Consider the following 25,448-nt stretch of genomic DNA (forward strand, 5'->3'; position numbering starts at 1 on the left):
TTCTGAAATAAGCATGAGAACAGCTTTTATGATTTTTTAAATTAATCAATTAATTTTTAAATCATGCAGAAAAATGGGGAAGACAATGCCGCATACAACAACAACAAAATTATTATCAGACTTTATAAAAGGAGCTATATTTTTGGCAGATTTGTAAGCTACGTGTGTATAAATAAATAAATAAATATCGAATAAACACGCTGTATTGAAACAGTGTACAAGCAAACATCTCGAGTCTGGGGAAACATTATAAGCAGATCTGATTTACGTGTTTACTAAAATAATTCGGCTTTGAGGAATGCTCGCGGGCTCTCGCGAGATTTAGGTTTGAACTGATATGTGAGAAGAGAGCAGACGGATGCCAGTGAGTCAGAGCGCGAGCGAGCGAGCAGAGGACGGCCCGATAAAACAACTCCCTCAAGAAGCCTTCTTCCGACACCACACTCGGAGTTTTCCGCCTTTATCTGTCACCTGGAATGAAATGCTTTTACGTGGATGACTTGAAAGGTGAGTCGCCGGTGTATTTCGCGATATTAAAGGCCAGTTTGAGTTAACGGCTAACGGCTGTGTGTTCGCTTTCACATTCGCTCGCGCCGGAGGACCTGAACGCGGACGTTTACGCGTTTATTTCGCGAAAGCAAAGCTCACATTTGTCCACATACAGCAAATAACCGCCTTTCGGCTGTTGTACGCCCGCTATCTGGCGTGTAGGGTAGTAAAATCGCTTTAAAGGCCCGTGGTGGGTCCAACATTAGATGGACCTAACGTTACCGTGGGCTTGTAGCCAGCTTTAGCATTGTCCGTTTGTTTCTGTTTGTTCAGTTTATATCCACATCTCCGTAACCAGGATGAAACATTTACCTAGCTTCATCACTGCCTTCAAATGTCACTAAACCTTTGATCTGCGTTACACACGGGTAAGACGTATTTGTTAATGGATTAACATGTTGCTGTAACACAGTATGCTTGGTTTATTTCCTGTAATCGTTTACATGCATGAACAAGTATAGTTCTGTAGAAACCGAGTGTGTTTTGCTGAAAATGAGGGTTCAGATGTGACTAAGTCATCCATCCTTGAAGTTCAAAGGGTGATTTAGTGTAAGGGTTGTCCCTTGCATACCCAAGAGATCTGTTTTTGTAGTAATAGTGAGATTGAGTAAACTGGTTTCTGGGATCGTAGCTGGAAACCTCCCACAAGTGTTGGTTAAAACTAGCACTGGTTAATCTTAGAGCTGTGGAAACTGTTGGTTGAGAGGTGTTGACCTGTGTCTGGTGTAAATGTTGATTCAGCATCCACTTTGACGTACGAGTCTGAGTCAATATTAGAGATGTGTGATAAAGAAATGGGTGTCAAAACCCCACGGCATTGAAAGATCCCCATGAGCTCGGTCTGTTTTCATCATTCTGCTGGTGGTGAAATGGGGATCAGCGTTTGATGTAAATCCAGCATGGAAGTGGCTTATCTTCAGTGTCCACCAGCATGGTCTGGGTTTGATCTGAAAGCAAGGGAGACACACACTGCACCAGCGCATGACCACAGATATTCATCGTAGTGTATCTGTGTTTTTGAAAGTGACAGAAAAAAACCTTACCTTGGCTCAAAAATACACGTTGCTCCTGATTAAATCAAATTATTGAATTATTCAGTATATATAAAACAGACTGAAGAGAAGTGTATTTGTTCATGCATTTGTATTTGTTAGCCATTAAAAGAAATAATCCAATGCATGATATGTAATATCAAAATGTTTATTGAATTAGTTTGGCATCATTTCTGATAAAATATAATTTTTTTTGTATAAGTATATATTTTATGCTTTTTGTTTGTTTGTTTGTTTGTTTATATATAAGTAATAGGCTAATTAACAGAAATATTATGCCAAATCAAGTTAATAGACATTTGTTAAAATATTACTTGTGTAACTATGTATTAATTTTTCATTTGTTTATATGCAAGTAATATTTATCAAGTTAATAACAATTTCTGATCAAATATCACTTTTGTGTATTTGCTTGCGTGTGTGTATGTATACAAATTTATTTGTTTATATATAAATAATATTTATTAGAAATATAATGCAAAGTTAAGCCATATTGCATATGCATAATAACTGTTTTTGTTTTTAAGTAATATTTATCAGTAACACTTATCATATATAGTTTATTTATATATAAATAAATCATATTTATGAGAAATATTATGCCTGATTCAAATTTAAAGTCAATAAACTCTTATTATGATGCTTATCTATCATGCAAAGCAGTCTTTTTTTGTTGGATCCAGATGCCACAGGTTATTAGACCAGATTTGGCAATTTGGATAACCACAAATGAAGCAGAGGATCTGTTTGAGAAGGTTGTGATGGAGTTCTTTGGGCGAAAACCAGTGTTATGTTGAGATCTGTGTGTATTTACCTGGTTTACGAATTCTCCATGGTCTTGTTCTTGACCTTAATCAAAGTCTTGGGCTTGTTTCTCTCTGCGTTGCTGGAGAACAATGGGTGCTTTATGCTCGAGCTGGAAGTGCCATGAAATCAGGTGGCTTACTAAACACACACCAAACTGTGTGTTGTGTGTTTTAAGGGGCCGGTCATGCCTCAGTATGGCAAGTGGGGTCATTGTAGTACGCCTGTGGCCAATGCGTGTTAACACACTACATTAATTCTTCTAGGAAAAAGTTTTCAGTGACATTAAATTCAAAGTCTTTGCTGTAGAGACAAATGTTTTTGCCTGCCTCGGGTATCAGTGTTTAAAGCATGGCTGGTAATGCAGTTGATGAATTTTTTGTGTGCATAGGTCAGGGCCTCATTAAAGCGGCCACAGCGTTTATGCATGCATTCATCATAAGTCCCCACAATGCAATTGTTTCAAAGACCTTATTGGCAGTGATCTGTGCTGCAGTATTTACTTGGAAATTTCTCTTATGATCTACAATCCAGCTAACAATTCAGTGTACCAGCATTCAAAATACTAGTGATTAAAGGGCTGTTCACATTAAGGATGATAATTATAACTATACGTTTTAATAATCTAATTCTGTGATGAAAGGAAAGTCCTAACCATTGTTATTCTGATAATACAGAGGAACAATGTAACTGTAATCACTTTTATAATGTTTTTTTTTTCCTGCTGCTTAACACCCAAATCCAGAATACACCAACATTAAAGAGCTTGAGCAATTAAAGTGGCAGATGAAACTGACTGGAGGTTTTTAAAACTTTTTATAGAGATCACAATTCTGAATGGACAGCTAATCAAAATAACTTGTAATTTACTAGAGCTTCTGGTTCAGATTGTTAATTGCTGCAGAATATGATTGTGTGGGTATTCCAATGGAGATCAGTCTTTTAACGTGATACCATGTTTCTGTGTCATATAAGTTTACTTGTGCACATGCGCCACTGTTTTCTTTGTTTTGTGAAAAAGCTTTTCTGTGCTGTTTGCATTGGTGTAAAGGAGTGTTTCCTCTATTGCTGTGGTGTCTTGTGAAACGGTTTTCAGAAAATCCAGGGAGACATGTGTTTGTTAAAGTATGTGTGTGTGCATAGTGTCTGTTAGACCATTTCTATGCATTTTAATTCTGTAGGGCTTAAGTTCATGTTCTGTAAACAGGATCTGCCCTTTAAAGAAAGACAACGAACATGAATCATTACATGAAAGAGTATAAACTGATATTATTATTTTATTTTTGCTCAGGTTTTCCATGTAAACCACTTACGCATTTGCGCAATTTTGCATGAAATCTGTCATTTCCTAAAAGCGACAGATAAATCTGATCTGAACGCTTTCACTTTCATAGGAGTGCTCTTTATCCGGAGATGAAGGGAACATGACGGCAAGTGACGTGCTGTTTTGAAAGCCACATGAATGCAGGTGTTTCGATGCGGAGGCTTGACTGCTTTTTACGTCTTAGTTTGTTGTTTGCATTACACTTGCCAGTGAAGTTTAACTTTTTTTTTTTTTTTTAAAGCTTTACTTTCCCCAGCAGACATTGTGAACAGCAGCCATATATACAGTAGAAAGTCTGCGTGTAGCGCTCATTAGTTGGAGCTAAATCTTACTGCTGAATGACCTGAGGAGGCCAGCTGAACTGGCAGCGTCTGGATCAGATGGTGACGTCTTAATCTCCGTCCTTCATTCAGCATCTGAAAGTGAAGCTCCTTTTAGATTAGCCACTCAACCCCCAGCAGTCTTAACACTATCATTCACCAGCTAGAGTTTGCTAATCCTGCTGTGTATCATGATATTGAGACGACTGTGTTGGGGAAGAAGCCACACGAAATCTGTCGCTTCCCAATGGTAATTTCAGTTTGTAGGTTAGGTTCAACTACCGACATCTTTTGTTCACTAGTGGATCCACTACAGTGAATGGGTGCCATCAGAATGAGTCTAAACTAGTGCTGTCAGAAGATTAATCGCGATTAACATCTTGAGAAGTGAATGTTTATAAGCTGCACGTTTATAAGAAACAAATCCATCAAGACATTTTTGCTATAAACTATCACCTGTTGTCATCTTGCATCAAAATCCACCCACATGTTTAGAACTGTTTTGGATTGTTTTACTTGTAAACAGTGCTTGATCTGGAAGCAACGATTTGAAGTTAATGATTGTGGATTATTTACACTACTTATGGATTATTGCTATGTTTTTATGAGCTGTTTTGTTCTGATGGCACCCATTTACTGCAGAGGATCCACTGGTGAGCAAGTGATGTAATACTAAATCCAAACGCTCCAAATCTTTTTCCATGAAGAAACAAACTAATCTATATCTTGGATAGACTGGGAGTGAAACATTTTCAGTTAATTGTATTTATTTTTTTGTCTGAATAATTCCTTTAAACTCAAACAAAGTTATATTTGTTAAATACAGCTAATAAAAATAGAAAACACCCTTATTTATTGAAAACATGATGAACAACAGTATTTTACTACACATTTTCTGAAATTTGTTTTAGTGACAAACGAACTAACTGAATGAATGAATTGTCTCTTAAAGGGATAGTTCACCCCAGAAAATTCTGTCATTAATTACTCACCCTCATGTCATTTCAAACCCATAAGACCTCCGTTCATCTTCAAAACGCAAATTAAGATATTTTTGATGAAAGCCGGGAGCTTTCTGACGGTGCACAGACCGCAATGTAGCTGACACTTTCAAGGCCCAGAAAGGTAGTAAAAACATCGATAAAATAGTCCATGTGACATTCATTTCATGTCGAAGACTGACATGGAAGAGAAGAATTGTTGAATAAAGTCATTATTTTTGTTTCTTTGCACACAAAAATTATTCTCTTAGCTTTATAAAATAAAGATTGAACAACTGATCTCATATGGAATATTTTAACAATGTCCTTACTACCTTTCTGGGCCTTGAACTCGTCAGTTGCATTGCTGTCTATGCAGGGTCAGAAAGCTCTTGAATTTCATTAAAAAAATCTTAATTTTCATTCTGAAGATAAACAAAGGACTTACGAGTTTTTGAACAACATGAGGGTGAGTAATTAATGAAAGAATTTTAATTTCTAGGTGAACTATCCCTTTAAAATACTGATTTGAACGAGAGATAATTTTATGTGTGGGATGTTTGCTTATTGCTTCAGTTTGTCTCGGTGTAGAGCAGCTTGCACAATAAAGTGTGACATCATAACCTGTGACATTTATCACAATACACTGGTACTTGTTGAAAAAAGTGTTTGGGGGGTGGGGAAAGTTGTGCTTTGACTTCTAAAGAACATAGTTAAGTTAGTTAAGTCACTACTTATTTACTCCCTAATGCTGCCATATGAAGTATTGACGTTTAACATCACTATTTGTTCTGATTCATATGTAAACACACAGGATACCGAGCTATTTCTGTTTTATTATGTTTCTTGGCACAAGCGCCGCCTGCTAGCCAGAGGTCATTTTGCTTGGTTAATATTGTATAAGAGCCATTGAACACTGCTGGTTGTAGCTCCACCTGTCCTTGTTCAGTCTGCTGTGTTCTTTCCTGGTTAGATTGGAATGGAGACGGATTATTGCCAACCTGAATAAGCCTTTTCTTTTAGCTGCTCAGCTGACAGCAGTTTGGAAAGTAGCTTGGGGATTTTGGATTTGGTGTGTCAGGCTTAATAGCTGATCAAAGCTTTGTATCCAGTATAAATATCAGTGTGATTCAACTCCATACCAGGTGAAACGTGGAGAGTGATCAGGAAGTAGCAGGGCATGCTTTTAGGAGAAGAGCAAATGTACGTTGTCACTGTAAGGAAGTCTGTCCTCAGTGAAGAATGCTCCCGGAAATTGCTTTAATAAGCTCATTACAGAAATCCCACTGCATTCTGTACACACGCCTGCTCCTCCTGAGCAGCACGCAGGATGTGTGTGTGTGTCCTTAAGCAGCTGACAGTGGCAAGCGCACTCCTGCTGGCATAATCAGCAATTGTGCTGATGAAGAAAAGCCTATTTGGTCTCTTGGTGAACACACAAACACAGAGCAGATGAGCACGGCCTCACAAAATGCCTAGCTGCTGACATCATTTCCTCCTGGCCCTCAGCTGACTGGAAAAGAGGGCGGAAGGGAGGAAAATGGGGGGGGGTGGATTCCTTTATACTGTGCTGCCGTGTCCACCCTGCCTGTTGCTTTGACTGGCCTTTCTCAGCCACTTTAGGTAGAGGGAAACTTCTTAGCAACGTAGCTGGTTAACATGGTTCCTTGGAGTCAGATGTTACTGTAGTGGCCGTATAAATCTCCTGATGTCTCGCTCATGTGAGCTGCTCTTTATGATGCTGGCTGCTGTTTTATATGAGCTAAATGGCTTTCATATGTGAGAAATGGAGTTGCAAATTTGAATTGTGCATTCAACAGGAAACTGGTTTTATGTTTAAATTTATTTATTTTGGTCAAGCTTCTTGCTTTTTGTTAGATAGGTCCATGAATGTATTTGTTTTTTTTTTTTTTTTTTTTTTTTATCAGCTGTGTCCAAAATGAAAAACTATAACCCCATGGACTCTCATACTGTCTAGTGTATGAGTTTTAAAAGCCCTTTTTTGGGCACTGATATTTCAGCAACTGAAAATATTTGGCAGAAAGAGCAAACCAGAATTTTTGGTTTGGGCTAAAATAGTTTTGGAGGGCTAAAACCATTGGCCAAAACAGTGTTTTATGTTTAATTTGTGCTTTTCTGGTGGTGTTTTGACCATGTCAAAACTGTGACTGCATGGATTAATTTTAACACAACAACCTAAATAGCATACCAAGTTAAGTTACTCATTGTAAATTACCCAGTCTTTTTTGGCTAAATGGAAAAATGTAATTTTGGTTTTGGTTTTAAAAAAAAATCAATGTGTCACTAGTTTGTTTGGTACAGTAGTTATTCTTTTTTTTTTTTAAATCAAATATCTTGTTTGTTTTTTTGTTTTTATAACGTCAGTGAACATGTTGTACGTCAGCTATCCGTTATCAGTCAGCTTTTAACGAGTGAAATAAACAGATTTAGAGTAGTTAAAGATTGCTGTGATAGTGAAACAATGTTCAGAAAATGCTTTTCCTTTGCCCCAGCTTGTCAGGATGGATTGTTTGTCTGTTGTGTCCTGGGTACACAGTGTGTGTTTGTTTACTATAAAAGCTTTTACACCCAGTTAATGAAATTCTGTGAAGCTCTCACAGATGTAATTAACTCTTTCAGTGTTTACGTGAACTCCCCAAGACCCCTTTAGTAAAAAAAAAAAAAGACCCCTCACTTGAACATCGCTAGTTTTGACTTTTACTATAACAGTGATGAGTTGAAATTCTCTTCATAAAGGCAGCCAGATTGAAATATTAAAAGCTAATGCTTATGTCTTTTGTTATACCAGTCACCTAATTAGGGTAATCACATGGAAATATGCCTCACTGAGGTTCTGCGCTCACTAATATGTCAGTTTATATTCCTCAAAGTAGTGTTATGATTGAATGTTTTTGAAAAGAACAGGATCTATAAAAGAAAAATATGTTTACAGTTGTTGCAGCCTTGAGGGAAATCTTTTAGCAGGAAATCAAGCATGAGAAACTGTCCTTGTCCTTGATGGAGCTAGAAAAATTTGAGTAATGTTCATATGATGTGTCTAAACGGCATACCACACTGGTTAGGCGAGGCAGGTGTGTTGTGGGAATGTGTCCAACCGCGTCAGCCGTTTTGCATTGCAGCTCTCAAATCAGTTTCATTCCGTGCTCTTTTTCTCAGTGCCAGCTCAACCAGCAAATGTTGATTAAAATGAGCTAGAGCTGTTTGCACATACCAGTCAGTGTTATCAGGACTAGACTAAACCCATTGAGCAGAACAGTGCATATGTTATCTGTACCTAACTTTTGTGTTGTGTTGGGAATACGATGAACCCCAAATGATAGTAATGTGGCTGTTAATGATATCTTATCTTGAGTTTTATCAGCTTGCCCTGGCATTTGTCTCGAGGGCTCGTACTTGTCCTTACATGTGTTTTGACAAGTCACCAGAGTGGAATTAGATGAATTTTAGGTGTGCACAGGAAATCAGCATCGAACACGTGTTAAAATGTATGTTAGGCCAAAGATATGTTTATATAAGTTTAATTATTCTAAGTGTCCCTGCTCTTCCTTCAGTTGTTATTTGGGAACATCCTGGAACAATCATCTATCTCAGTTTCCTTGTATTACATAAACACACACATGGTGCTCTTGGCATCTGATGTTAATAATAATCCCTGAAACTTGCTTGGTCAACTAGCTTGATTCATCTGAAACAATCAAGGTTTAAGTCTCTGGACTTGCACCAATGTTTAATAGACTAATAAATGTATTATTTAAGTTAATTACAAACATTTCTTTTTCCAGGCAATGTAGTTCATTAGTGTAACTATTATATTCGGGATGTATAGACTTGGAGCATTATTTGGTGTACTTTTATCTGCTTTTTGAAATCTTGGATGCGCCACAGTCTTTGAAATTTAATTGGTTATGCCACCTAATTTTGTTAGCTAGTGTAGGGCCCTATGATTTCCACGAAGTTGAAAATGCAGACAGAATCGTAGAATCTTGTCATAAAAATGAAATTTACTGTATAACGCAGAATGTCACGGGATTTGCCAAATTTTGGAAGGATACTTCAAAAGTAGGTCAGTACACTTAAATTGAAACGTGATATGGATTAGTGTCTGTGAATATTAAGCTGCAAAAATACCATTTTAATATGAATCATGCATGTTCTGTATGTCTCTGTGTGAATGAATGGTGCAGACACGTGGTTTCGTAACTACACACACACACTGAAGTGCATGTGACGTTCACAGTGTACTTTGAACACATGAACATAATCTCTAGAACTGCTTTGAGAGTCACTTCATGAACATTTTACCATTTCTTTTGATTAAAACTATTGTCATGTGTACGGATGGGCGATATGGGCTTAAATATATCACGATGATTTCTGGTATTTATTGCGATAACGATATCGATGGCGATAATTAAGGGAATCTTATGCATCCTATGGTTGGGCTTAGGCCTGCACGATTAATTGAATGTGATTGTCATGCGCAATTTGTTAGAAAAGCCAGTTCTGTAATCAGCAGTAAATCATCACATGCTTTCAGATGGAGCAGCATTTACTACACAGAGCCGTAGTTCACTGACAAGTTACGCAAAAAAATCACAGACGATATTCCGCGATTAGGAAATCGAAGAAATCATTTGCGATTTGAGTTGTTTGCGTAGCTTCTCAGTGAACTACGGCTCTGTATAGTATAGTATGATTTCTGCCTCATTCTGTGATATGAATAATGATTTTTGAGGCCTATCACAGAAAGCAGTATCTGCCGATACGATCACCATTACCGATCTTTTTAAAGCCTTCTTTTTATCATGTAGAATTATTTATAGTGATGATCCAATCAAGATTTTTAGATAATTATTTAGGGCCTGAATTTCATTTTTGAAATTAGGTGACTCTTGTGAGGGGATTGTTTTAATTTGGGGGTGGAGGTGGGCATTTTTAGACATTTTTCAAAAATATATATTTATCTCACCTAAATGTATGATCATGCACTGCATTTTTGTTTAGGCAAACGTGTAATTGTTGCACATTAGCTTACACACAGCACAAGCCTGATTTCATGAGCAATATGTGAGGTTCACACAAACTCTGTTTGCAGTATGTATGCAGTCCATGTGTGGTACGTGAGCGGTGCAGAAGCAGCACTGACTGTGCTTTCACACAGGAGTCTGCAACTGATTCGTGGCTGTTTACTACAAACACAACATTTATCCATTATTTTGATTTCACGGATTGTTATTCCGTGTGCTTAAGATCCATTTTTTTTTTATTATTTCTACGTTACCTTAAAGGTTTTCCCCATTATTTTAATTTTAGTTTTAGTATAACATAATACCATTCATATTTTTACTTTTTTATAATTTAAAGAAGAAACCAATCCGATGTATAGTTGACATTTGAGGCTTAATACTGTAGAAAAGCACTAAAAGTTTTTCAGTTAGTGTTTTCAGCTTGTTTATTTTCATATAAAAATACGGCATGCAGTTGTATCAAACAATGGTGTAAATATCATTCATTGTAAATTGTGATAATCGTAATTAATAATCGCAATTACAATTTCAAGGGAATAATCGACAATTATGATTTTTGTCATAATTGTGCAACCCTACTTACAGTGCAGACGCGATGTGATTTGAAGCCTTTTGAGAGAGAAAAAGAGAGCCCGCACAGTGATTCACACACATTATAAGTTATCTAATGAAGAAATATGAATTGTACCTAACCTTCAGCATAATTATTTCACCCGTGCCAGACAGAGACTGAGATGGAGCCGCTGCATGTTGTGCCAAACCTCTCACGGCAGACACACAGCGATCGGTAGCCAATCAATCAAGAGCACCCCTAGTTATTTCAAACACTTGACTGATGTTATGAAGTTAATTTGGAGAAAAAGCATGTCAACAAATTATATCTTTGGACAACAGGTTTGTAAACAGGCACATACACATGTAAAACTGTGCTACTGTAGTACATTTTGTTTTTTGTCTGTTTTTTTTTTTTTGTTTTTTTTCAAGGCTCAGACCGATTTTTGTCACACTGTGCAGCCCTGACCACATCGGTTCCAGACTGTAGAAGGAGCTTTTTTTAGCTATATATTCACGCCTTTTCACACCTTCCGCCATGTCGCTCCGCACGGTTGCACACAGAAATATGTCAACAACTAGGCTCTATCGTTATTATCGCGGGAAGATTACTACTTATTGTGGGGAGAATTTTTACCGGTATATCGCAAACGCAAACACCCATCTCTAGTCATAAATACAGTCAGAACCTTAAGAGTCTTCACAGCAACCAAATTTAAAATTAATTTGAAGAACCTGACAAATACTTAATTTTAAAGATACTATTACTACTAATAACGCTTATTATTAAAACGTTATTTTTAAGGAGTATTTACAAGAAAAAAATATTTACCATAATTTATTTAGCAGAAAAATATAAATACACAGCACAGTATTTCTAAAAAAAAATATATTACGGAATTATTTTATGAAATCAGTTAATTAGAGATGCGTTTGATCTCTATTACAATTTAATGAAACCATTAAACTGAAATCCAGAAAAACAATGGAAAATACAGTGTTTGGTTTAAAAAAAAAAAGAGAGAAGAAAAAACTGTTTTTGAGAAAAAAAAACACATTTCATAAGGCCTTAAAGTAATTTTTGTCCAAATTTAACCATTAAAACAGAGTCTAGAAAAATTGGAAAAACTGAATTTGGGACCAATAAAACGGATTTCTTAGGGCCCTACTAGTGGAATATTCCAAATATGCACTTCCCCCCTTATGCTAATAACCAAACACAGTTTTGCTGCATCCCAGTCTGCCTACTTTATAATATGCTCATACGGTCTTTCATTCAGATCTTTTTTCCTGTTATTTAACCCATATATTGGCCTTTAAAAGGTGATGGCAAAATGTTTCAAATGTATTTTGGAACAATTGTAGCTCTGGGAATGTGCATCACAATTTCTATCAGACTTTGTCTAAAAAAAACAAAGTTATCAATGATTGTAAAGTCAAGTGGAACTCATTTGGCTAATTATCTGCTTCCTTCAAACACATGAGCAAATGCTCTAGTGTCTTTTGAATGGAGAGTGTGAAAACCCCAGCTGGAAAGTGTGTGTGTGTTTGCACAAGGAGGTTAAAGTATTTCTGGTATGACTTAGAGAGTAAAGACAGAGAAACATCTAATGCAAATTGCCAGAAAGGCCAGAGTGTGGAAAACACCTTATTTTTGTCAGTAATTAAGTAAATGTGCTGTTATTCCTGTGGCTTCTCATGTGACAGGCTGCAGCGTTTTTGGGAAGCTCAGATGATTCATGCCTGTGTCTCTTTCTCATTCTGTAAAGACTGACACTTTTTATTGTGCAGCATGTGATAAGATCACACCTATTCACAAGCAGAAACACTTTCTGTGCTAATTAAAGTATCTCGCTGCACCCACACTGTGGTACGTTTAACCCACAGACATTCATGTAGATCTGAAGCTAAATCATTTTTTTTATTTTTTTTATTTTTTTAAACGAGAGCTTTGGGCCTCCTCTCTGGTGTGTTTGTGAAAGGCCTGCAGGCAGGGTGAGGAAACGTATCTATGAATGACGAGAAGGATCCTCATTCTCTCTCATGTCACATTCGGTTCTGCCGTCTCCGGTTTCTGACCATTACAGTTTCTGTGGCTTTCACTGGCATGCAGTAGTTTCATCTGTCCTGAGTGTCAGTGATGTCACATCCTGTTCAAAAGTGGTTCTGCAGTACATTCGTAATCGCTTCATTACCGTGAACTTGCCGTTTTCAGCCTTTCATCAACTTTTCCACTGAGTCAGGGCTTCTCAAAACTCATCTTGGCAGTGTTTAATGTTTTCAGATCAATTGCAACCTTTAAACTTGCTGCTCACATGAAATTCATGAACAGAACACTGAAAATGTGCAATTGCTATAAGTATGCACTAGTATTTCTATACATTGTATTACTATTTCTGTCTATTAATTAATATTTGCTTGCTATAAGATTAGGATTGGGGTTTAATTTAGGGTTAGTTGTGTGTAATTATGCATAATTATTGTTATTACTATAGTAAGTGACGTCCAACAAGGACACTGTAAAATAAAGTTTTCCCGAATTTTGTAACCCATTTATTTATTGTAAAAAGCAAAGTCAAAAACTTATTTAAAACCAGTTTGTAATTCCCCTAACCCATGTAGGGTTTCTGCTTCATTTGAGGTTTGAATGAAAGTCATGATGACTTGTGGTTCGGTGAGTGAGGTTCAGGTTGAGTAACCGCTCTCATTTAGTGAATGATTCAATATTAAGGCTTCTCGATATGGAGGACAAATAAAATTTATATGATACAGCGGTCACATTTAATTTCAAGCAGATGGAAAAAAATGATGTCATCCAAATATGCATGTCTGTTTTTATTTCTGAGTAAAGAAAACATCACTCCTAACTACTCAAATTGTAGAACCAGTCATTTTCTAAAGTGAAAGTCAGTAAAACAAATTCTGTCATTTACTTGCCCTCATGTCATTACAAACGGTTACAAAACTTTTAGAATTTCTCAAAATATGATTTGTGCCAAAGGAGAAAAAAAGTCTGTTTTAGAATGACATGATGGTAAGTAGATGACTATTTATTTCATTTTCTACAACATCAGGGTAAACAAATGATGGAGAGAATGAAGCAGTATATCAAAATATATAAAAATCACAGTATGGCATGAAGTGAAAATTAAATTGCAAAAAAAAAAAAAAAAAAAAAACAACAATGTAATTAAAAGCATATATACACTAGGTTTGCCAGAAAATTGCCAAAAATAAAAGCTTAATGGTTTAATTTTTTTTTTTTTAATTAATAGATTAAAATGTTGGTATTGTAATTTTAAAATACTGTTGTTGTTTTTTTACATCTAATATCATTATTTTTATTATATTATATTTTTATTAAATCATTGTTTATTTTCAGATATTTCTTTTTTCTTTTTTTTGCAATGCAAATACACTCCAGTATAAAACAACCAGTCATGCTAATGTGAATTGTCAAATGATTAATTGCGATTAATCACATCCATAATAAACATTTTTGTTTATATTATATGTGTACGTGTACTGCTTATATTTATTATGTATATGTAAATACACACACACACAGTATTGTTTTTGAAAATATTTGTTTATACATATATATATTCATTTTCTCAATTTATATTATATATAAATATTCAATATATAAACATTTTTCTTAAATATATACATGCATGTTTTATGTATATATATGTATGTGATTAATCGTTTGACAGCACTACTTTTTATATAGTAATACATTTCTCATACTACTCACTAGAGTTGATAAAGAAATTAACTAATAGATTTTTATTTTTTTTATTACACATGGTTGCACCTAAAATCAAAAATTAAAATTAATTATAAATGTTGATGCCTCAAATTATTGTAGAATCAATATAAAATGCATTTCAAATGAGGTCATCTGTCTTCCACTGTCTTCACAGATCAGGTCGAGATCCAGCCTGGTGACTCCAAACAGACCCGTGTGTCCCAGCTTGAGCTGCCTGGATCAAGGGAGCAGCTCGCAGAGAGTTCACCGCCATGTCTTAACACCTCACACTCCCCTCTGAAAACCCTGTCCCCCCTTCCCTCTCTCTCCCCTCCCTCCCCCTCCTCCTCCTCCTCCCCTGCCCTCCCTGTAGAAGCTTCCCAGTCCTTTGGAAACCACAGTGCCTCCTCTGGAGAGATGAGTCTGCATCAGCCACAGCCGCAGCAGCAGGGGTCCGAGAGGGACCTTCCCTCCGCCGCCTCATCCGTCAGTCTGCCCTCTGTACGGAAGACACCTAAAAAGCGCCGCATCTCGCTGCGCTCTCTGTTCCGCCGACGCTGCGGCGACCCCAAATCCCGCAAGTCACGTGCACTGGCCGCTGGAGTGGACGGCATCGCCAGTGTGGAGAGCGTGCACTCGGAAATGTGCCAGCAGCAGGATCACGCCTCGGCGCTTTCTGCACCCGGTGTGGCCTCCACCTCATCTTCATCCTCCTCATCCTCAGCCTCCACCTCTGAACTGCTGGAGTGCCCGCTGTGCCTGCTGCGCCACACCAGAGACCGCTTCCCTGACATCATGACATGCCACCACCGCTCCTGTGCCGACTGCCTCCGACAGTATCTGCGCATCGAGATCTCGGAGAGCAGGGTCAACATCAGCTGCCCAGAGTGCTCAGAGCGCTTCAACCCCCACGACATCCGCATGATACTCAACGACCGTGTGCTCATGGAGAAATATGAGGAGTTCATGCTGCGCCGCTGGCTGGTGGCCGACCCTGACTGCCGCTGGTGCCCTGCTCCAGACTGCGGGTAAGGGCACTTTTATTACAATTTTATTTGAGAATTTTAGTTTTTTTTTTTTTTTTTTTTTTTTTTTTTTTTGCACTACTGTTTAAAAGTTTGGGGTTAAGATTAAGAAAACTGTTAATGAAAGCCATCTCGTTTTCAGTCAAAATTAATTTTAAATTAATTAAATTTGTCTTGCCATGAAAATAGCCACAGAAGCTGGCATTGCGTTTAAAACAAACATGAAAGCCATCTCTTATGCTGCATTCATTTGATCATAAACACAGTAATATCAGTAATGTTGTGAATAATTATTACAATTTAACTTTATTTTTTATTTGAATATATTTTAAAATGTAATTTATTTCTTTGATGCAAATCTGAATTTTCAGCATTACTTCAGTCCTCAGTGTCACACGATCCTTCAGAAATCATTCTGATATAATGATTTGCTGCTCAAGAAACATTTCAGGTTATCAGCGTGCTCTGAGCACTCTGTTATCAATGTTGAAATCAGTTGTGAATTCTACATTTTTGTGGAAACCGTTTTTGTTATATACATACATACAAACATACATGCATACATACATTTTATTTATTTATTTATTTATTTAAATTTTTTTTTTTTCTCAGGATGCTTAGATGAAAAAGTTTAAAAGAAAAGCACTTATTTGAAATATAAATATTTTGTAACTATGTCTTTACTGTCACTTTTGGGATGTCACTTTTAAAAAAAAAATTACAAATCTGACCCAAAGCTTTTGAACAGTGGTCTATATTTCTGTAAAATTTCAGATCAGATATAAGTAGATTTTTTTTTTTTAATTATCATTGAGATTTATGCTATTATAGTTTTAATTAGTAAATTTATATATATAAATATATATATATATATATATATATATATATATATATATATATATATATATATATATATATATATATATATATATATATATATATATAAAAATAAATAAAAATAAATAAAAAATAAAAATATTATATTTATATATTTTTTTATTTATGTTTTTGGTGTTTTAAAATAAATTTTAATTTAATTGAACAAAAATGAGAAACATTTCCATGGCAACTAGCTGAAAAAAGTGTGTATGTATATATATGTGTGTGTGTGTGTGTGTGTATTATTTATTTCAGGTGTTTATTTTATTATAAGTCACATTTTCATTGTATTATGATGATATAGCATCTGGGCATTGTACACCCATTGTGGTATTCCTTATGTCATCGATACAGCACAATGCTGACATCCTGTTGCTATAGCATAGTTATAGCATGGTAGGAGTTTGGATTTCCATCACCATGACACATTTTTTCCCTGGTTGGGTCTAAATGGCTGCTCTGGTTTTAACTGCATGGCTGTGATGTTGCCACAGCTGCTTTGTGTTGCCACAGCTGCTATGTCTGCATGTGTGCGTATTTGCTTATTTGTGTCCTGTTTGTTTTGGCAAATCAGTCTTAGAAGAAGAAGAAGTCATTTTGTGTTAATATGTGAGCATTTATAAACAGCCTCTTACCTAAATTGACTTTAGCCAAGTCAGCTAGTATTTTTACCTGCACAGTTATTATCAAGCTACAGTTTTAATCTGTTTGTAAGACTAAACCTGATACGTCATTGAAATTTATGGAAATTTCACAGAAATTTTACTTGCATTTACACTATTGTTCAAAAGTTTTGGGAGGGTAAGATTTTTAAAAATGTTTTTGAAAGAAGTCTGGCTGTATATTTTAATAAATACTGTAAAAACAGAAATATTGTGAGATTATTGCATTTGAAATGTTGTTGAAATGAACTGGTTTGTATTTAAATGTTAAAATGTATTTATTCCTGTGATCAAAGCTGAATTTTCAGCATCATTACTCCAGTCTTCAGTGTCACATGATCCTTCAGAAATCACTTTAATATACAGTTTTCCTTACTGTCATCTTTGATTAATCTATTGCCTTTTTTTTTCTCTTTAAAAACCTTCAAAACTTACTGGCCCCAAAATTTGTGATGGTAGTGTAAAAGTACTTATTGAATGTGTTGCAGAAGGGATAAATAATTAATTATAAAGGAGGCTCCAGAGAGTTCTGATTTGTAACCTAATTATAATTGCAATTATTGGTCGCTTTTCTCTTGTTGAATCTGTTTTTGCTTGGCTCGGACTCTAAGCCAAATATATTTTGGACGTCATCTGAAGTTAGCACAAGCCAAAGGCACAGTATTGTGTTGTGATCAGCGCTTTTGGAGGCCTGACACTGGTGACACTGTCAGTTTGAATGGAGTCTTTTATCAGGCCAGTGGAGAGCCTGGCAGCAGATCTTGTCATGCTACGCACTCATCTCTGCACCCAGCTGTGCCCTGAGTTTCAATGATAACATGACCTTTTGAGCTGCCTGTTTTCTCTTTTCGTCTTTGGTTATTGTGTGCCCTTATTTATTTTTTTAGTAGGCGCTATTACACCTGTCTCTTTGGAGGATGTGTATATTTATGTGCATAACAAAGAGCTTTTCCCCAGATACATAGAGAAATTAGGTACTTTTTGTTAGGTACTTTTTAAACACGTGTCAAAACATCAGTGTAGGAAACAAGAACTAGTCTAAATGTCATGGCACGTTTGCTTGCAGTTATATATGTTGAGGTATGCTTTGATGGGTGATGAGAGAGAGATTTCTGGAAATTGATAAATGGCTCCTCATATCAAGAAGGTATTTGTTTGCATGCTTAATCTGTGAAACAGGGTTTTGTATTGTCCTGGAAGTCTATGTGCTTGAGGGGCAATCATCAGACACAGGTAAACCAGAAAAAAAGTGACTTATAATAACAGTTTTTCATTGACAACCATTTTCAACATTGATAATAATCAGAAATGTTTCTTGAATCAGCATATTAGACTGATTTCTGAAGTTTTGCATCACAGGAATAAATTACTTTTTAAAATATATGCACATAGAAAATCTAGAAAGTCTCATGTCTCCAGCATTGTGTTTACTCTTACACTCTCAGAGTTGTGTAGAAATATGGGCAACTCTAATAACAGAGGCCACTTTGTTTGTGGAAACAGATGTAGTGGAGGCTTTTCTCAGACGGAAAACCAACAGTTGACCAGATGACATCTGGTTTGCACCATTGCGTTAGCTTCTTTTGTATCGAATTATATATTGTGTAATTATGTCAGTCCACATGCAGACTCTTTCATGTGGTTTGATGAGACTGGAATAACTGACTGATCCTGTAGTGCATGTCCAGGATCTTTTCTCAGCTTCTAGTGTTCTTTTTTCACATGATAATGAGTGTTAAAGGCTCTTATGTAACTCTTGTCTAGCACGCACATCACTTAGCGAAGTGATCCTGTCGCTGTCTCTCAAATCTGTCAACTGGATATTTTGACTTTACAACAACCATTAGCTCAGAAGACAAGCACAACTTCCAGCGCCGTTTAATAGGTTCTCATTAATAATGATCGGGTCACAATGGCCAGTGCCTGCTGTAATTGATGATGCCTTCAGTTCAGATTAGCAGGGCTATTCATCTAGATTGACCATCATCGACTTGCGGTGTTACCTGCAGCTGTTTTGGATAATGTGGTCATTGATCATACTCTAGTTTTTAGATTCGAAAAAACATGAAGTATTGGTTAACTGTGCTAATACTAACAGAGGTTTTCTTCTTGTTTGGTGATATGTGTGAGCTAATGCATCGTGTATAGCTGAGAATGTGTTTGTCTGTTTGATTTGACAGGTATGCAGTCATTGCCTTCGGTTGTGCCAGCTGTCCAAAGATCACGTGTGGACGAGAGGGCTGTGGGACTGAGTTCTGTTACCACTGTAAACAGCTGTGGCACCCAAATCAGACCTGTGACGCCGCCCGACAGCAGAGAGCTCAGAGCCTCCGGCTGAGACCCTTCAGATCATCATCACTCAGCTACAGCCAGGAGAGCGGCGCTGCTGGTGAGTTCACCGAACACACACACAAACCGTTAAATCCCATGCACTACTGCAGTGGCTTTGTCAACTACACTGTAAAAAATAGGCGTTATCAAAATTAAAAACCACTTCCTTCTAAAATCAAACCAATTGAATAAGTGGTACGCAATATTAGAAAAAAAACTATATATTTTTGTTTATTTTTTCCCAGCAAGAATTGCAATGTTATCACTATTCTTTTTCATGTTGGTTTTTAAGGCTATTATTACTTTTACGGAGCAGTAAAAACTAGTAGTCCCTAAAAATAATATAAGTTTTCAAGTTTATTAAAGACAAGTAAGTGGTCAGAACAAAGAAAAAAATGACAAGCAATAGAACATATACATACAATTGATCAAAAAATACATATTAAATGAAGTTTTTCAGGTAAGTCTGACAGTATACAGAAATACTACAGAACTTGAATCAAGTAATCAAATGCAAAGTACAACATTGTATGAATAAAATATGCATCGAGGTTTATTAAAGCTACAAACATTAAGTGATTTTTCTCTTTTTCTCTTGTTTGTTTCTTAATCAAATGCTGTCTAATCAAATGACACCTTGTGGTTTGTACCAAATCTTCAAACCTAATATGAAAACGTCCTAAATCTCGTAAATGTCAACCAGTGTTGGTTTTAACCGCTCTGTGTGTGTCTCTCTAAGCCGATGACATAAAGCCATGTCCCCGCTGTGCGGCCTACATCATCAAGATGAACGATGGGAGCTGTAATCACATGACCTGCGCTGTGTGTGGCTGTGAGTTCTGCTGGCTGTGTATGAAGGAGATCTCTGACCTGCACTACTTAAGGTCAGTGTCCTGAACACCACTGCAGTGTTCACAATGCAGAGTTCAGTCAGACATCTAAATTTAACTGCATTATTGACAGTTGACCTGAGAACGGATGAAGGCCAAAGCTGCAGTCATCAGAATTCTTTTTGTGCCAAGGTTACATTTCTGTGTAATTTCTCTTTTCCTGACACAGTCCTTCGGGATGCACGTTCTGGGGTAAGAAGCCCTGGAGCAGGAAGAAGAAAATCCTGTGGCAGTTGGGCACACTTGTGGGCGCTCCGGTTGGCATTGCACTGATTGCTGGCATTGCCATACCTGCAATGATCATTGGGATTCCTGTGTATGTGGGCAGAAAGGTGGGTGGCTAAACTAAACACTGTGGACAATGAAGAGTGAGGTTTTAATTTAGTCGTTTTCAAACCCAGTCTTTTGAACTGATTGCAAGGTATGAAATTGGATAAGTTATTCAGACAGTCATATTTGGTATACTTGCACCAGCTCCATAGTAATGATGAGAATCAGCTTGGTGCCCAGAGAGTAGCTGTCATTGTAGAAAAAGAGGACTGAGATCTAGAAATTTTCTCTGTTGATTGCAGCATGCTAAACTAAAAAAAAAAAAAAAAATTAGTTTTTACTCTGGAGACTTTAAAACTATTCTTTTAAATAACCATTACCATATCAGTAACAATTTTTTTCCAACTCTTTCCACTTGTTTTCATAGGCCACGTTTCCACTGTATTTGACCCATTCAAAAGGACCATAAAATAATGATTTTGTGTTTTTTATTTATTTTTTATAGTTTTAATAATAAATCATTATATTATATTATGCTGTATAATAAAAACAGTATTTAAAACTGTTATAATAAAATTGTGAAATTACAATACTAATATTTTAAAATCTTATTTTCTGCTTTTTTTAGCGATGTTACGGTGTGAACACCGAGCAGTGTTTTATAAATTATATATTTGGTTTTGAAAGATTGCACAGCTTAAAATCTGATCTGTCCATTCAAACTGAAACTAATTTTTATCTAGTTTAAAAATTAGATTGCATGTTGTCTGTCTTTTTGCCTGCGCGTGCAAAGCCTGCATATATATTAATAACGTTCATGAATGCCAATGATTCTTATAATAGTGCATAACCTTAGTCATCAGTAATCATTAGAAAGTCATTACAGTACTGTATTATCAGCCTTAACTTGTATTGAACTCACTGGCTCATGGCGTGGGCTAAATTGACGGAAAGTAGTTTGACAGTTGATTTCTTTAATTTGGCAGCATTTCCTGTGACAGCTTCTGTTGTGAACCAGTTTTTCCAAATGCCTTTGTCATGACTACAAGATAATAAGGGCATTTGTTTTATCTGACTAGAAGAACACTGCTTATTATAAACACTATTAGAAACTGGTGCCAACGTGTTAAAATTAGTTTGACAAGCACTATTCTTACATCTGTATTAATAGATTTAAAGATTTATATGTCCAGCAAATCGCAGTGATGTAGGTTAATTTGTGTATTACATTAAGGATTTGGTTTTCCATGAGTTAATATGCAGCCTGTCTCTGAACCAGATTAATCCACTGCAAACTGGGTCACTTGTACAATGATTAATAACACTTCAGATATGTGCTGTTCAGTCTGAATTTCATTATGAAGGGATTTCCATAACGTCTGTTTGTCTGACCTCAATCCTAACTGAGCGCTGCATTGAGAAATATGAAAGCCTACATATCAGCCTTGTTTGATCTTCAAGAGACTCTTGTTAGATTATCGAGTGGGAAATTATGCTAGCATTATGAGTAACCAACGCGTGATTTAATCTAAAATAATGAGCAGGGTGATGATAATGAGAGGGATGTGTTTCTTCACTCAGTCTTTGAATCCATCTGCTTCAGATTCATAATCGTTATGAGGGGAAGGACACCTCCAAGCACAAGAGGAACCTCGTCATAGCCGGCGGGGTGACACTGTCAGTGATCGTGTCTCCAGTGGTTGCTGCTGTCACTGTTGGTAAGCAGACTTCTTTCTTTTTACTGTCTAATAATTCACTTTGAGTTGAATTGCATTTTGTTTTATGAAATAATTTGTTTGTTCTAAACCCATAAACCTATATTAAATGACGGCAATTAATTTAGCCCAAACTAACTTTTTAATTAGGCTTATAGATGACACATTAAGGTTACCTAAAAATGTAATAGTAAAAACTGTTTAATCAAGCATCATAACTGTAATAACTACAATTAGTGGTCGACCGACATTGGTTTTTTGACAGCTGATGCCGATATCTTGGAAAGCAGAAGGCTGATAACCGATATAAAGCAGATATAACTATTATTATTTTTTACATTTTAATTAATATTTAAGAAATTTGAAATAATTTGACAATGGATTAAAAAAATAAATGTGTAAAATAAACACTTATACTTTAGATGACAAAGTATTTTTCACAAGTAAATAAATATTTAATAAAATGTAATTAAAATAAGATGTAAACAATGTAAGCAACAGGGCACTCAGTATTCTGGGAAGTTTGTTTGCATTGGGAATCATATTTATCAAATAAAATTCTACATACAGCACACATTGAATATGACATGAATATGAGAGTGGGCAAATGCATAAAGTGCAGCATAATTTGAAATCACGAGTTTAAAGTTTAAAGCATTCAATTCACACGGACCGACTGTCATACAGAGAACATGCGATCATGCAGGACACACATCCACACTTCAAAAGATATCACTGCTGGATTCAACTAAGTTTGCAAGGTTTTTGAAATTAGATGTTCATTAGTCATTCAACGATTTGTTTAAATAATGTAAAAGTGTATTTGCTGAATGCTGATGGCAAACGAGAAAGTATTATAATGTTTGCCTTTCTTTTACTAACAATATAAAAGCAATCGTTTTTTTGTATACATTTTAATTCCTTTAACCATTCTATCTGATTATTAGACAGACGTCTATTTGTATTAGACAGAACTGTTAACAACGACAAGAGTAAACAAGAGAGTTTGTGAGCACTGTGTGTTCAGGTGCTGCGTTCTCAGCGTCGTCAAAATAAAAGGTCCGTCGGGCTGTCAAAATAAAAGTCCCGCCACGAACACATCGGCCAAAAAGAAAAACTTAGCGGCCGATGCCGATATTTGAAAAATTCCAAATATCGGCCGATATATCGGTCGACCACTAATTAATTTATTTGTTTATTTATTTATTTATTTATTCAGCGCTCATGCTGAAAGCGCCTCTCTTCATGTAATCAGTGAAACTCCTGCTAAAATGTGCCGCAGCTCTACAGCGCGCTGTATGGAGCAGCGCAGACCATGCACTCGTACAAATGCGACCACGTCAAATTTTAACTAGAGCCTTGCATAATTAGCACAAGCAGCAGTTTGGTCATCTGACACTTTAATTGCTCACTCTTATCAGATATAATGGTTAAACAAAGAATGGTTAAACTAGGAGTCGTGGCCTAGTGGTAAGAGAGTTTGACTCCTAACCCTAAGGTTGTGCGTTCGAGTTTTGGGCCGGCAATACCACGACTGAGGTGTTCTTGAGCAAGGCACCGAACCCCCAACTGCTCCACGGGTGCCGCAGCATAAATGGCTGCTTACTGCTCCATTTGAATTTGGATGATTACTAAAACTTTATAGTTATCACGCTTTGTGTGAATGGTATTTCCATTAGGGAATGCCAATTTGATTAATAATTTCATCTTGTTTAGAGGTTGCAGTTTTGTGTTAAGTGTTGTATTGTGTGTCTGTGCAGGGATAGGAGTGCCCATCATGTTGGCGTATGTCTACGGTGTGGTGCCCATCTCTCTGTGCCGCAGCGGTGGTTGCGGCGTGTCTGCAGGGAATGGTAAAGGTGTGCGCATTGAGTTTGATGACGAGAACGATATGAACGTGGGCACCGGAGCTGCTGTGACTGGTGAGTGAACTTCAATGAATGCAAACACCTCAGTGCCACAGGCTAAGAAGCCAAACAATGTTTAAAGCATTCAGAATCTGTCCTCCTTGCAGTCATCCTCTCATTCACAGTCTCTGTCTCGGCTGTCTTTCCCGAAGAGTTGCCTGTCACATTTCACACTTTCTCTCCTCCTTGCTCACGTTTAATTCAAATGTGTGAAATGTGTTTTAGTTTAAAGTGGCATGTGCTAGAATGTGTTCGATTTACTGGTACCCCCAAAGACTTTCATTGAAGGTGAGGCATATCTAGAGACAGAGTTTATCCTTTTCCAGACACAACTCCTGAAACTCAAGGATCAAGTAGCTTTGTTTCTCAAACACCAAATAATTCCCGTGAAGCTCATGTAACTCTGGGAACAAGTAGCTTTTGTTCTGATGTACAGAGTAAGCCTGAGGCAAAAGGTTTCGAAACATGGTCATGCTATGTGTAAGAGAAATCAGGTTTGTCAAATTCAGTGTTATTTTTCCCAGATTAACATGTCTGTCTAAATGGTTTAAATTTGAATCATCAAAAAGGATGTGTAGCTTATCAGTTGAGTCCATTAAAACTTGAATTAAGAAATCAGTAATAATAGTGCTGTATGTAATGATTTTTTTGTCTTCTCTTTTACTTTCTTGAATCTGATCTTATGATGTTAATACAAGTTTATCATCAAAATTGCTAATAATCCAATTTGTAGAGCACTAATCAGGCATGTAGTGCAAATCTGAAAAACCAAACACTGGAAAAGTGCTACTGATTGTTTTTTTTGTTTGTTTTTGGTTTACCCCCCCCAGAATACTTCACACTTTTATGTACTGCTGTAATGACCCTTTTCTATTCTCTTCTATCAGACACCACTTCAGTAGCAGAGACCAGGCATAACCCCAGCATCGGCGAGGGCAGCGTGGGGGGTCTGACGGGCAGCCTGAGTGCCAGCGGGAGCCACATGGACCGTATTGGAGCAATGAGAGACAACCTGAGCGAGAACGCCAGCACTATGGCCCTCGCTGGGGCCAGCATCACTGGCAGCTTGTCAGGAAGTGCCATGGTCAACTGCTTTAACAGGTCAGTGACAGTGTCTGCATTTTGTGCACAGTTATTGACCAAAAATGGCCTTTAAGGGGCATGTATTTTTAGCATGATGCATGATATTATCAGAACGTTATTGGAATCGGCCAATAAAGACTCAAAATGTAAACATCGGACGGATTTGAAGAAATGATGCCGATATGCCTTTTTTTCTTTTTTATACAAGGCGCTGTAAACGATTTTTAGAATTTTTACAGCTCTTTTGCTTTAGACCATCTGTTACTGATAAATCCACAATTAAAATATTAAGTTTTCAACTTAATC

The 25,448-nt window shown here is 36.7% G+C and overlaps 1 protein-coding gene across 2 annotated transcripts in view; it reads left to right on the forward strand.

Moving 5' to 3' along the window:
- Nucleotides 1–344: 344 nt before the first annotated feature.
- LOC109055787 (E3 ubiquitin-protein ligase RNF19A-like) overlaps nucleotides 345–25,448 on the forward strand; it is a 30,831-nt gene continuing 5,727 nt past the window's right edge. The window contains exons 1-8 of one of the 2 annotated variants that reach the window (XM_042745060.1): nucleotides 345–507; nucleotides 14,556–15,408; nucleotides 19,127–19,335; nucleotides 20,017–20,161; nucleotides 20,337–20,499; nucleotides 22,041–22,155; nucleotides 23,913–24,074; nucleotides 24,947–25,160. In XM_042745060.1, coding sequence (XP_042600994.1) covers nucleotides 477–507; nucleotides 14,556–15,408; nucleotides 19,127–19,335; nucleotides 20,017–20,161; nucleotides 20,337–20,499; nucleotides 22,041–22,155; nucleotides 23,913–24,074; nucleotides 24,947–25,160 — 1,892 coding nt within the window. In that variant the 5' untranslated portion in view covers nucleotides 345–476. The remainder of the gene's footprint in view (nucleotides 508–14,555; nucleotides 15,409–19,126; nucleotides 19,336–20,016; nucleotides 20,162–20,336; nucleotides 20,500–22,040; nucleotides 22,156–23,912; nucleotides 24,075–24,946; nucleotides 25,161–25,448) is intronic. The other variant, XM_042745061.1, reaches the window with a different exon arrangement.

Source organism: Cyprinus carpio, chromosome B19, assembly GCF_018340385.1.
Source record: "Cyprinus carpio isolate SPL01 chromosome B19, ASM1834038v1, whole genome shotgun sequence".
Lineage (NCBI taxonomy): Eukaryota > Metazoa > Chordata > Actinopteri > Cypriniformes > Cyprinidae > Cyprinus > Cyprinus carpio.